Source organism: Centruroides vittatus, unplaced genomic scaffold (genome assembly GCF_030686945.1).
Source record: "Centruroides vittatus isolate TY-2023 unplaced genomic scaffold, ASM3068694v2 contig_273, whole genome shotgun sequence".
Taxonomy (NCBI): domain Eukaryota; kingdom Metazoa; phylum Arthropoda; class Arachnida; order Scorpiones; family Buthidae; genus Centruroides; species Centruroides vittatus.
The window spans coordinates 1,649,969-1,662,355 of NW_027121739.1; the positions used below are offsets into that span (position 1 = coordinate 1,649,969).

Below are 12,387 nucleotides of genomic sequence, written 5' to 3' on the forward strand. Positions count from 1 at the left end.
TCTCGTCTTATCTACCGAGATATACGGTATATGGACAATATACCAAAAATATTCATTGTTACGACATTCCTAAACCACAATTGTGTTTATATATACAGTATATTGGACTTGTTATACAGTTATAACGTGTACAAAGTTTAAAAAAAAAAGCGTTTTTACAAAGGAAACATTTTGTATTTTTCATTTATTACAAAATAAAAAAATATTTTATCCTTATTAAATGTTATCTTTTATAATTTAAAAAATGAAAATTTACAAGTAAACCAGATTTTCGTACCGGGATATTATTCCTCCCCGAGGATGTACAGTACTTCGAGGAACTGTGTCACAGGTCATCTTACGCTCCACCGTAGTTTGTGTGTGTGTATCGTTTGGAAACTTCTGTGTTAGATGCGGAAACCTTCGAGTTATATTTTAGCGTATAAAGTTAAATATTTTACGTATTTATACGTGCGTGTTAAAAGTTCGAGACAAATTAACGGTGCTTGACAGTGTGGGAGTTATTGTGACAAGTACTAGTAGGTGGTATGTCAAAACAGCACCTGGCATCTCGCAACTGTTAAACATCTGTTACGTCTGAAAAGCGACTAAACTACACTATTAAAACAACCGACTGAGACTAGCGTGGTGGGTATTTTCTCATACTTTTAACGTGTTTTTCTAGAATATATTATATAAATCTTCACCATTAAATCTAACGATACAATTCGCACGCACCATTAGTGCTTGTTTTTTTTCCTTTTTGAGTGATTTAAACTTTAAAGAAAAGGGGGTCGAGTGTAGAAAAAATAAATTAACGCAGCTTTTTTTTTATTATCTAGAAAAATGAACTTGATATCCGAGAAATTATACGCTAGAAACTCTTCGATTCGTTGGACGAGCGCACGAGGCTCGTTCTTTTTGTAAATATTGTGTTTTAGTAAAACAGGTAATTTATAGAGCGTGTATTTTACAGTTTGTTTAGTAGAAATGCTAATAAATAGGCTAACAAAGTACGTGTTAAATTTAAGCATTCTTAACAGAAATTCTCTAGAGATGTGCTAGGAACAAACGGTGTTGTTGTGCAGCGATACGGAACTCGTCAGACCTACTTTCTTTTTTGATAACAGGGTGGTACAAGAATAAGTTTTTCTTTTGTTTGACTTCTAACTCTATCAACCGTGAAAGTTCGTGATTTATTTATCTATTTTTTATAACATTTTACCCAAATGTTATTTGCCCTAAATACTTAATAACTCATCGAATATAAAACAGCAAATACCACCCTACAATCAGAGTAGAGTTTCGAAAAAAACGGGAGTAACGGGAGGATTTTTTATATAAAAATATGCATGAATTAGCTATGTCCTTTGGAGGAATAATGAAAACACTAACCGCTACCTACGTTATAAGGTGGGATTTTAAGAAAACTAACGCCCCGACATTGGGATCTACCGTATGACCTCCCAGCTGTGTTGGTGTAAAGACCTACGGTTAAATCTAACGACACATCCGCGTGCGTAGTCGTTTTAAAAACCGTAGTAGTGTTGTAACTTTTATGGTATGTAATCTTTTCGATTTTGTAATTTTTACAGCTTACTTAACTGTTTTTATTTACGTGTAGAAAGTTTTCTCCTAGTGTAACGACGAAAATAATAACATTAGATGTCAAATTTGCGTGATATACGCGCCAGTAGTTACGTTGAATAGTAATAACACACAAAAAAAGAGATAAGATCCTCCAATAGAAATGCTCGCCCGAAGACAAATGCCTCTGTGATTGGCATCTTTAACAGAAGAAAGAGAAAGAAGACTAAATTATTTATATATAAAGATCCTCTTGACCTATAGACAAAGTTCTAGGAGTGTCTTGTTTTGTGATATTAGTAAAAACTAGTGTCGATAATTACGGGAAAACAGACGGAAGCCTGCGAAATTCCCTCACATAAAGTCAAGGCTCATTGGTTTTTGCCAGTTTAATATTAAAAGACGAGTGATATTTTTTTTTCTTAAAAAAAGGCATTTCAATTTTTATGGCCACATTAAATCACGTTCCTCATCCTTTCGCATTCTGTTATAGATGAGTCAAGTGTCCAAACTGGAATGCGGTATATCGATAGTGAACAACATTCCGATTTTATGAAGACAGGTAGCCAAACTACAACGGACAAGGTCAACTAAATCCTGTGTGTCCTAAATACAGCAAGGTATATCTTCCCACTGTTTGTCCTTGTCAATGCCTCCACAAACACGGTAGTATTTTTGTAATTATTTTTATGTTTTAATTTCGGATTTCGAGAAATTAAATCTCTTATTTATTATAAAATTGTTCTTTCCAGTTAAAGAGCATTTCCTCGTAACCGCTCCCTTTTCCTCAAAAATTCCTTTATGGGTTTGGCTATGTAGGTTGGATTTTTCCGAAATTACGTTCGATTAAATTACGTCAGACGGGGGAGAATTTTCTGCGGATACCCCGTCCGCAGAAAATTTTCCGGGGGGGCAAAGCTTGAAGACAAATAATTACCTCAATAAATTTTTATCTATTTAATGGTATTTTTTACGTGTATAGAGTACAGTGGTGACCGAGGGTGGAAGGAGATTTTAGTCGATCCCATGTGCCCCCCTCTGCGGATGCCCGTGCGTCAGACGTTATTTATAATTCAGAAAATGCGTAATTGTGTATGCGTGTACGTAAACTACGAAGCGCTTGTATGTTTGTAACTAGACTATTAGCTTCAAGGTTAATAACACTGGGTGTTTTTTTGTTCGGTGAGCAATGAATTAAGATCCCGTTCAAACAATCAAAAATAAAGTTAACTTCCTGTAGCAGCTGAAATGACAACAGCTGATGCGTGATGTCGAGTCTGTGGAGTCCAGTCACGCTGTTTTGACCAGTGTAATTGGAAGCGAACAGGACAGTCAATACAGTCAATTAAATGTCTCTTTCCACCTAACTTAATTCGTATATTTTATGCGGATCGAAAGGTTAAACTACGCGTCACGTTCCTTCCAGTGTTATCACCTTCACAATTCGGACGTCGGTTATTTTTGTCTGCTAATTTAATTAAGATGAGCACATTTTAGATGTTTCCAGCCTTATACAGTATATTAAATTAGCGAGTGTTTGTTAAGTTTAATTTATACATCCTGTTGTACGTTAGACGTTGCACTCTATTACGACCTACTTTCGGTTGTATTAAAATGTGTAATTAATAGTGTAATTTTATATTTTAATAGATACCCTATAGGTTAACTTTATATTTATATAGTGGGGCCAAAAAACTTGCGGCTAGGCCATTTCGTGCGACGTTACTCCGATCACGTGACGAGCGATTAGGACGGTAGTCACGCTATCCCGTCGAAACCTGCGTGAACTTCGCTGTGTTATAGGTACGATCGTAACACACAAGATCTTATTATTTCGGTCGAATTTATTATGTTATTGGAGTTACCCATTTACGTCTCTAACTGCGGAAGTGGTACCTTTATCTAAGAATCCAGTACGGCTCGTCGAGATAATAAAGATGGAACAAATCTCAAGCTAATCTCCCCTTGCCTATTATCTACTGTAAAGTTTTGTAATTTGGTATATAATAGCTAGTTTAACTTCAAAATACTTTATAACTGGGGTAGAGATAGGAATGAAATTGCTATATAAATATCAGGAAGAAGTAATTACGAATGGTGGAATTACGTAACCCCGTGTTACCGCGAAAGAGAAGTACGAAGATTGAGAGAAGAAGGAGGAGGAAAAAAATTTTTGGTGGATTTAAGTACTATGACCCTTTGCAGCCCGAAGGGATCTACGCTTCGTCCTTGAGAGCCTTATAAATTGGGGACGAGAATTAATTAGCTATTTGTGTGAAGCAGATAACAAAGTAAAAGTCAAAAAGGGATGAGAGAAAAACCTCGCTAAGAACTACATTCTTTCTAAGATGTAGTCTTTATAAGGGGAGATGGACGAGCAACGATAAAATTAAGAAGAAAAAAAGATAATGCAGTAAATTACAGTACTGTAATAAATTAATTACCATTAATGAAGAAAAGTTTGCATTATGTGATCATTTTATTGATGATTCGCGCAGTCAAGGACATATTCTTTAATGTTCCTCGCATATTTTTATGCAAATTTTTTAAAATAAAATGTGCTAAATGTAATGTTAACTCATTTAGGGTGCAGGTTAAAGGAAAAACGACGCTCTAAATTCAATTTCCTTATATACGATATCGGCTTTCCTTTCGTATTATTAAATTCTGCCCTGTGTGTGTGTGTGTAGATAGCGTGATCGTTCGGCTTTTGTGTGTCATACGGGGCGACCGAAAAGTCAGTTAACCGGGCCCTTTCGTATTATTAAATTCGACCCACCGTGTAGATTGTAAACGCCCTTTTCCAAGAGAAAAGTAAGTTGAAAAAATTTTGTCACGTAACAGGGTACCTAAACGTCAGTTAATCGCGTATAGTTAAGTGTTCCAGGTATATTTATGAAAGCGAATCGTAAACCGAATACATCAGAGCATTGTAATTTGTGTTTATAAGTAAGAAATAATTCGGTTTACTGAATTTCGGATCATCCTTCATATATATATCGGAGCATATATCCCTTTATGGCAAACATGTTTAAGGACATAGTTATATACCTGGTAGTATTTCTATTTAATGATATATTTACATGTCACGTTTATCGCCACCATACATCTGAACTAAGACGATAACTACCAGTATTTCTTTTTTTAATGGTCTACCAAACGAGAAGTGTCCAGGTGATCAATATTAAAGTGCAAAAGACAGGTGGGGTATAGGTACCCACCTGTCTGAAACTACCCTCGGGCTAAAGCAGGATAAAAAAGGGGCAAAAAAATTCGGACATAAGAATATATATATATATATATACTAGAATATGTATATATATAAAAAAAAGACTTACTGTAACACCTCCAGGCATCCGAACATACCTGTGTGAAGGTCACGCGGTTATAGAACATCCTCCAAATAGTTTATATCTCGTTACATACTTTTTTCCTGTAGAATAGGGGAAAAATTCCAGTTAATTTCAAACAGATTTGATAAAAGTCATACATAAAAAGTCCTTATTAATTATTTGAATTATATAAAAGAAAAGGTGATAAATCTAATATTAATGATAGGAACGGCATCTTTTCTTTTTTTCCTTAGAATTCTTCCTGTCATACATATCCTAATAATTTAGCATTGTTTAAAAAACTTTTAAAAACAGGATACTATAGTAGGCCAAGGTATTTAACACTGCGAATAATAAAAATTATTCCCCCAGTTCTCATCAGTCGAACTGGTTACTTTTTTTTTATATTTTCATTTAAAAAAAGAGCATTTCCCTTATTTTTCGTCGTAGGGATGTGCACGTGTTCGATTCAGTTTAACAAACACAGGCTACATCAAACGGCATTCTTTTTTTCGGGGTCTCGAATTTCTATTTTTTTCAGGTGTGTGTGTGTGTGTGTGTTCGCAGGTAGGCGTCACGTGACGAAACCAGTGTCGGGATTGGTTTCTATGTTGGAAGTGTGGTTAAAGGTAGAAGGGTATTGTGTAGTTTTGATGTTGGTGTTAAAGATGGAAGAAAGGGTTATTGATTGTAAGTGTATTTTTATATTTTTATGTCTTTAAATGCTGGGAATGCGCATAGTTTAATGCGAATTCCCCACGTTCTACTTTTCGATACCGTCGACCCTATTTTCCGGAGTCAAATCGTGCTAAAGGGGATGATTTCGCGCAGAAATAATTTTGATAAAAATAGTTTGCTAGTGTCCTACTTTCGATTTTTTGAATAATTCTTCGAACTAATTTTATTTTATTTTTTTTTCTGTATTGAGAAAATGTTCCGACAAAACAGGTATAGTGTTATAGATTACTGTAATAAAAATTCAAAAATACCTTTTATAAAAGATGCAGTCAGTGACTGGAAAGTTCCACTCGCCTTGTTTTAGACAAAGAATCAATTCAAGCGCTTCTTCTGTCTTCAAACTTGACATCTGAAATCGTAATACAAGAGTAATTGGTTAGAGTTTAGAATACAGGATGAGGATAACTTTACGCACGAATTAGTAAGACGAAAATTGAGGCATTCAAAAATAAGAATATAAGATTTATAGCGTATACAATGAGAATGTAGACCAGTGTGTTACGTTATTTATGCGTACGAGAATAAAAATATTGAATAAAATCTGTTGCATCACGTCCCAAAATACTGGAAAATTGGTTTAAAGGAGGGGCCCCGACGACGTAATAAATTTGAAGTGAAGCAGACACGTTTCCATACTGGTCCAATTGCCAGCAATGGGTCATTATCGGGGCGACTGGGTGAGTGTCTGAGTCCCCTGCAGCACATAAAAAGGAGGACTATAAAGGCACGATTGTGTTAGAAGCCCCTACAATGGGTGTTATGTAATACTCAGACACGGTGTGGTTATAATAAAATGCTTCGAATTTGACAAGGCAATATGGTGCGATTATGAGTTGTGTGTATGAATCGAGACAGACGACATTCCCGTATTACCACATACCTCACATACCCGAGTCATTGATTTGCCCGGGGGTCGACTCGTCTACGTTAAAGGCCGTTATCTATACAATTCCGTATTCGAGTGAAAGGTAAGCTTCCACACCCCTAAATGAAAATCTTAACGCTTTTCGAATCGTGGGTAGTCTGCCAATCACGTATTTAAGTAGAGAAATTTCGATACGAGACGTGTTCAGATAGGTTGGGGTGTGAACGTGGAGTTACCGGTTAGTCACGGCGCTTGCGTGTCTCGTCACCTATCACGTGGGGGGATTTTTGAGCCCGAATAGTACGTCAGATTTTTGTTCGTCGGGCGTATCATCCTTTACACTTGGCACATAACGAGTCGTGTGTGGTGTAAACATAGGTTATGATAGTGACGAAACTCACCTTCCTTTATCAGTTCAACAACCTCGCGATTAAGATATTTGGGTGAGTTACAATTATAATTGAATTCCGTAACTCGCGGCGCTTATTTAATGCTAATATCTCCGTTATTTTCGACTAGAGAGGGCCCTTATTTGTCACCGGATGGTGTTAAATTTGGTTAATTTTAGAACGGTCGACATTATTTTTTAAAATATTTTTTTCGTAATCCGGAAACTTTGGAGTTTCCAATAGATAACGAGCGGTTTTTGATTTGTTTACCGGTTGTGTGTGTTTAAATATAACGCAGTTAGACATACAGACGTAGAACAGCGAAGGTGAGTAAACGTGTGTGTTTTTCAGATGGATAACGAATCACCTCAGAGAAAAATGAGGATTTTCAAAAAACGAAATCCTTCCCCGCCTCGTTTGGTACGTCTGTCGGTTATATCGACCGATTCGAATAAAAATCACGACAAAAACTGTTGCATCTCGACTCCCGACTCCGATCGAAAATACGCCAGTGGACACTCCCTCCGGGGTAAGTACATTGGCAGCAATTGTATCAATTGTACGACAATTAGTCATCCTTCTAAAGTCCTTTCACCCTGCGGGATACTCCTAATGACCCGCTGGCCTGTCACGTGACTGAGCCATTCCCTTACTCGGCCAGTAGGAACGCCGGAGAGAGGACACATTGACTGACTCTGCCGTTTATTTTTTCTTCTTCTTTAGGTTTGTCTGTTCTGCGGATGAACCGGAAATACAGTAGGGGACCGAGGAAATATTGTCTACCAGATGATAGCCAGAATTACGAGAGCGATAAGTGGCAGATGCAGGAGACGTATAGCCAGAGCTTAGAGTGTTTACGCGATGTTGGCCTTAGCTGTGGCGACATGTATCGGAGCGTGTCTTCTTCCACCCTACTAGAGGACAGTCTAGCGAGTGAGGTGATGGCGACTAGTTGCGAGGACCTTCTACAACGCATGGGTACTGCGGAAGAAGAGGAGGACGCGTCTCACTCCAGGAATTCGAAATCGCAGTTGGGTACGGTGTTCGAGGAAGAAGTGTATTTGGATCACTTAGCTAGGAAGTGCAATACTAACGTCACTTACAGCTCACCTAATGAAGACATACAGAGTCTGTCCGGCTCCGTTCATCAGAGGTCCGACGAGTCCGGCTACGAAAGTGATGGTGTTAAAACGTGCGCGGAGGACAGCCCTACGGTCAAACAGGAGTTTGTATCGGAGTCGGTCACCCCCAATTTACACAAGTTTCTGTCGCTGTTACAGAAGTTAAAAACGGCAGGGAAGAATACGAAATGCGACGACAAGGTGACGAACAGAAGACCTTCCTTTTCGCAACTGATAGGAAGGGATAAAACTAAGGATACGGGTATTAGTAATAATACTAGTAAAGTCAACGCTAAATCGAAACTCAGCCAATTTAAAGCGTGGACACTGGATACCAAATTACTCAAGACTAAATTAAAGAAAGATTCCGCGCAACTATCCAACAATATCGACGTTAATACTCTAAATAAACGCAGCAGCCTGTTCCAATCTTCTCTATTCCCAGAAGAGAAGGAAGTTAGACCCCCTCCCGTGTCCGAAAACACCACGGCAGCTTGTGGAGATCTGAACTATCAGCTTAAAATGAAGAAGAAAGGTTGTAATAAAATACACAGTGTTTCGACAGACATTAGAAGGCGGCAATGGTTAGAAGCACAATTAAACGAGTGGTCCTCCGATTTAGGTTATGGAACAAAGACCATCAGATTAGAGAAGGACCAGAATGGAGATTTGGGATTATATATAACGGGACGTATCGATTCTTTAGGTGGAATCATGGGCTACGTTATTGTTGGATTAGAGAAGGATGGTCCCGCCGACAGGTAAGTGCAGCCTTTTGAAACTATTTAGAATTAACAATACTTAACTAATTTGCATATTTTAACATTTAGATCGGGTGTTTTGCACGAAGGCGATGAATTATTAGCTGTAAATGGACATAAACTACAAGGAATGGGTTTACAAGAGGCGTGTCAACTATTGAAATCGGCAGAAGGCTCAGTGTGTCTTGTTGTTTCGGAAAAGGTTTTGTCAATTATTAGTGTTTTATTTCCCCGAATAACTGAAACATTGATAAATATATAAATTTATATTATTAGGAAAGGCGATCGAGAGTAGAAAGCGTATCGAGATCTCAACACGAACAGTATTTGTCTCGTGCTAGCACCCTGTCTTTACATGCGAGTTATATAGAAACAGATTCCAATCAGGTAAGTTATATTGAATTTCTGTTCTGTGCACGTGTTCATTTATTAAACTATATAAAAGAACCGGCCATAAAAAAGAGTTTTTGTCAATTGTTAGACGACAACAGATGCCCTGTGCACTCTACCCAGGAGACCAAAAACCACTCAAACTGTAGTCTTTGAGAAAGGACCAGGGAAGAAAAGTCTAGGTTTTAGTATTGTAGGAGGAAGGGACTCACCTAAAGGAGAATTAGGTATTTATGTTAAAACACTTTTCCCAGGTGGACAAGCTGCCGATTCTGGAAGACTAAAAGAAGGTTAGTGTATTGATTATCATCAAAATTTTAAAAATTCCGGCATTATAACGCAATTTTTCAACCTACAGGAGACGAAATTATGAGTATAAACGGACAGTCTTTGAGGGGATGTTCCCACGCGGAAGCTATAGCAGCATTTAAAAGGATTAAACAAGGATCGGTGGTATTACATATATGTCGGAGGACTAATACTAAAATGAAGTAAGTTCCTCGATCCCGAACCACGATAATATATAATAATAAACGAATTTTAAGTAAAAACACAATGGTAAATTGATCATATTTTATATTAATAGAGTACGAGAGATAGATCTTAATCAGATAAATATTTCCGTTCTCTTCTCTCGTAATCGTCCCTTTACAGTCACTATTGTTGTTACGGATAAAGAGAACCCCTATTTATAACTCATAAAAGACACGTTAGACGAACTATTGAATCGAGAATAGTAGCGTATTATTAATAGGTATAAAATCGTAATTTTGATGAACTTTGTTTTCTTTGCAGTTCCTTGGTATCCAGGTCATGTAGAGAATTGGACACGTTGCGATAAGCAAACATTCCCCTTAGAGATAAAGAAAACGAAAATAGTATTACGTGAAGATTATATATATATTGTGTAATTTCCATTTTTTGTTTTGCTTTGTACAAACGGTTATTGCGATTATTATTATTTTTTGTTTGTTTAAATGTTAAATAAAGTATTTTTTCTTTTTTAAACTCGCTTATTTGTCACCTTTTCGAGTTGCTGACTTACCCTTATCGCATATTAGTTGGCATAAGCAACGTTTGGTTACTTTATAAACGATTCTTGGAACGTATATTGTGTATGAACTGTATCTTTATCGATTTCTCCATATGGTTTCAATTGTTTACTTGTTAACCCACCTGACCAAACAGTACTATCTTCTCCAATGCGTATAAGATTAGACCAATCCTAAAATTAGAGATTGTATGATGTTAATTACTTAAAAATGTCTCCTTTCTCCTTTTAAAATGTTCTTTTACTACGTTAAACGAAAATAGAACCAGTAACCTTAATTAAAACTTTATTTTAAGGTGAAGAGAGACTAAATATAATTTTACGTTAAAAATAAGATTTCAATTAAGGTTTATTAGATTTAAAGAAAAAGGCTAAACGAAGCCACTTTTCACGTTAAAACAAGGTTTAATTTGAGGTTATTGGTAGATTCTTTCGTTTAATAAACTTAAATAATTGCATGAATGTCGTCCCCCGAAAGTTAAACAGAAAAAATGAGCGAATGACCTTAACCTACACCTTATTTTAATGTGAAAATACATTAATCGAAGTCACTTTTCATCCTAAAGTAAGGTTTAAATCAAAGTTATTATTAATTAGAGAGAAGAGAGACTTTCACCCGAAAGTGAGGTTTAAAATTAAGGTTATTGGCTCATTTTTCCGGTTTGACTTAGACAATTGAACGAATGTTGTCTTGTTAATGTTTATTATCTTAAAAATAATATCGAGACCAGGGCTCATGATTAATATCAAAGTTCAACATTTATGTAGAGAGAAAGAATCAAAAGTAAATAATCAGACTTATCAACTTCTATCTGTAAATATTATTGCAGCACCTGAAGATCCTAAGTAAATACAAGTTTGTTGAGAATTCCGAAAATTAAATCAATATAAAATTTACATTGGAGATGTTTAACTTTCTTACTTACAAATAAAACATATTTAATGTTTAAATTCGATCAGTTGTAAAGGTTTTTAAGTTATAAAACTACAAATTAAATAAACAAAAAAAAACCCCTGTAAATTAATTCAGAAAATTAATCCTAGATGGCGCCTGCTTCTAAAAGACGGCGCAACTTTAAAACGATCGTGTCTCCATCTAGTGGGATAAAAAGTAACTTAATAATTATATATTCTACAAAAATATTATAAAATATATATAATTGTATACAGTTACGATGTAGAAATTAAGCACATATATTTAAATTAATTTAAAAAAAGTAAAATTGTAAAATAAATTGTTAATAAATCGTCCAACAGATGGAGCTACGTAAGTAGTAGTAAACGGACACCTGGCACGTGTTCGAACGTCACACGATACCGACGTAGTTGTAACTCGAAGCACGATTTAGCATTTCTGTAAGGCATTTGCGCATAAATCATAGAAAAATTTGCGGGTTGCCCTAACATCAAACCATTAAATGTGTATAATATCGAACTTATATTCAATCTATGAGTAAAAACAGAGTCGGGTATTGTGTGTAAAGTAATAATTATTCAGTTTTTAATATTCGTTTACGACACTTCCTCTAGGAAAGATGAATTCTTATCAGACAAACTACTTATAAACGAGTCTTTAAACAAGTCACGATTCCTCTCAGACCGGTAAAGGTATAATAAAATGAATCGTTCAATGCACTTCTCCACTTTTATCAACAACTGATGTTCTCTATAGTGTTTTTTTTTTCTGGTCTCCCCTTTAACTTTACTAATTAATTAAACACTACAATGGGTCACTTTCTACTGTAGTAGCATTCAATACGGCTTTAGTTTGAAGCGAACTTGAAAAATAAGCTACTTTTAAGCGATTTTACACCTTAAATAACACTTAAATTCGATCTTGATGACGTCGTTTCACTTATTGAGTAAATTTTATCGAGTAAATTTTAACTTTTATAACCTCATATTTATCTTAAAAGTGTGATTTGATGTAAAAGTCTGTTAAAAAAAACCACCTCAAATACATTTTTTTAGGTAAATTTGTACTTTTATATATACTTATTGAGATAAATTTAAGGCTTTATAAGCTGGAATTTATTCGATAAAGGTGTAAAATTTGTTTAATAAGCGTTTACTAAACAAATATTCGAGATAAGAAGAAACTAATCTACAAGTAAAATGAAACGTAATGTTCTCCTGCTTAATCTTTCTGCTATTTAGAAAACAGGTTTGACTTA

General features: G+C 35.7%; 1 protein-coding gene and 1 long non-coding RNA gene across 7 annotated transcripts in view; one reads left to right on the top strand and one right to left on the bottom strand.

The window, feature by feature from the left end:
• Positions 1 to 6,633, bottom strand: part of LOC136971890 (uncharacterized) — a 32,055-nt gene extending 25,422 nt beyond the window's left edge. For both annotated transcript variants that reach the window (XR_010880235.1, XR_010880234.1), the window contains exons 1-2: positions 5,888 to 6,633; positions 4,905 to 4,999 (exon numbers count right to left, since the gene is read on the bottom strand). This is a non-coding gene — a long non-coding RNA (uncharacterized lncRNA). The remainder of the gene's footprint in view (positions 1 to 4,904; positions 5,000 to 5,887) is intronic.
• LOC136971880 (uncharacterized) lies at positions 303 to 10,170 on the top strand. 5 transcript variants are annotated; one of them, XM_067266401.1, is made up of 9 exons: positions 303 to 627; positions 2,060 to 2,186; positions 7,242 to 7,419; positions 7,614 to 8,772; positions 8,842 to 8,974; positions 9,049 to 9,159; positions 9,254 to 9,452; positions 9,521 to 9,653; positions 9,958 to 10,170. In XM_067266401.1, the coding sequence occupies exons 3-9, from the start codon at positions 7,242 to 7,244 to the stop codon at positions 10,001 to 10,003; spliced, it is 1,959 nt and encodes a 652-aa protein (XP_067122502.1). In that variant the 5' UTR covers positions 303 to 627; positions 2,060 to 2,186; the 3' UTR covers positions 10,004 to 10,170. The 5 variants fall into 5 exon arrangements, with proteins under 5 accessions (XP_067122502.1, XP_067122504.1, XP_067122507.1 ...); XM_067266403.1 differs by lacking the exon at positions 303 to 627 and having other exon boundaries at positions 2,060 to 2,232; XM_067266405.1 differs by lacking the exons at positions 303 to 627; positions 2,060 to 2,186 and adding an exon at positions 5,385 to 5,588.
• The last annotated feature ends 2,217 nt before the right edge of the window (positions 10,171 to 12,387 follow it).

What these genes read in the sequence shown, in the direction of transcription:
- LOC136971880 (XM_067266401.1), top strand. Translation starts at nt 7,242, where the DNA reads ATGGATAACGAATCACCTCAGAGAAAAATGAGGATTTTCAAAAAACGA. An exon ending in AAGGATGGTCCCGCCGACAG is followed by an intron (nt 8,773 to 8,841) that starts GTAAGTGCAGCC and finishes TTTAACATTTAG; the next exon opens with ATCGGGTGTTTTGCACGAAG. An exon ending in GTCTTGTTGTTTCGGAAAAG is followed by an intron (nt 8,975 to 9,048) that starts GTTTTGTCAATT and finishes TTATATTATTAG; the next exon opens with GAAAGGCGATCGAGAGTAGA.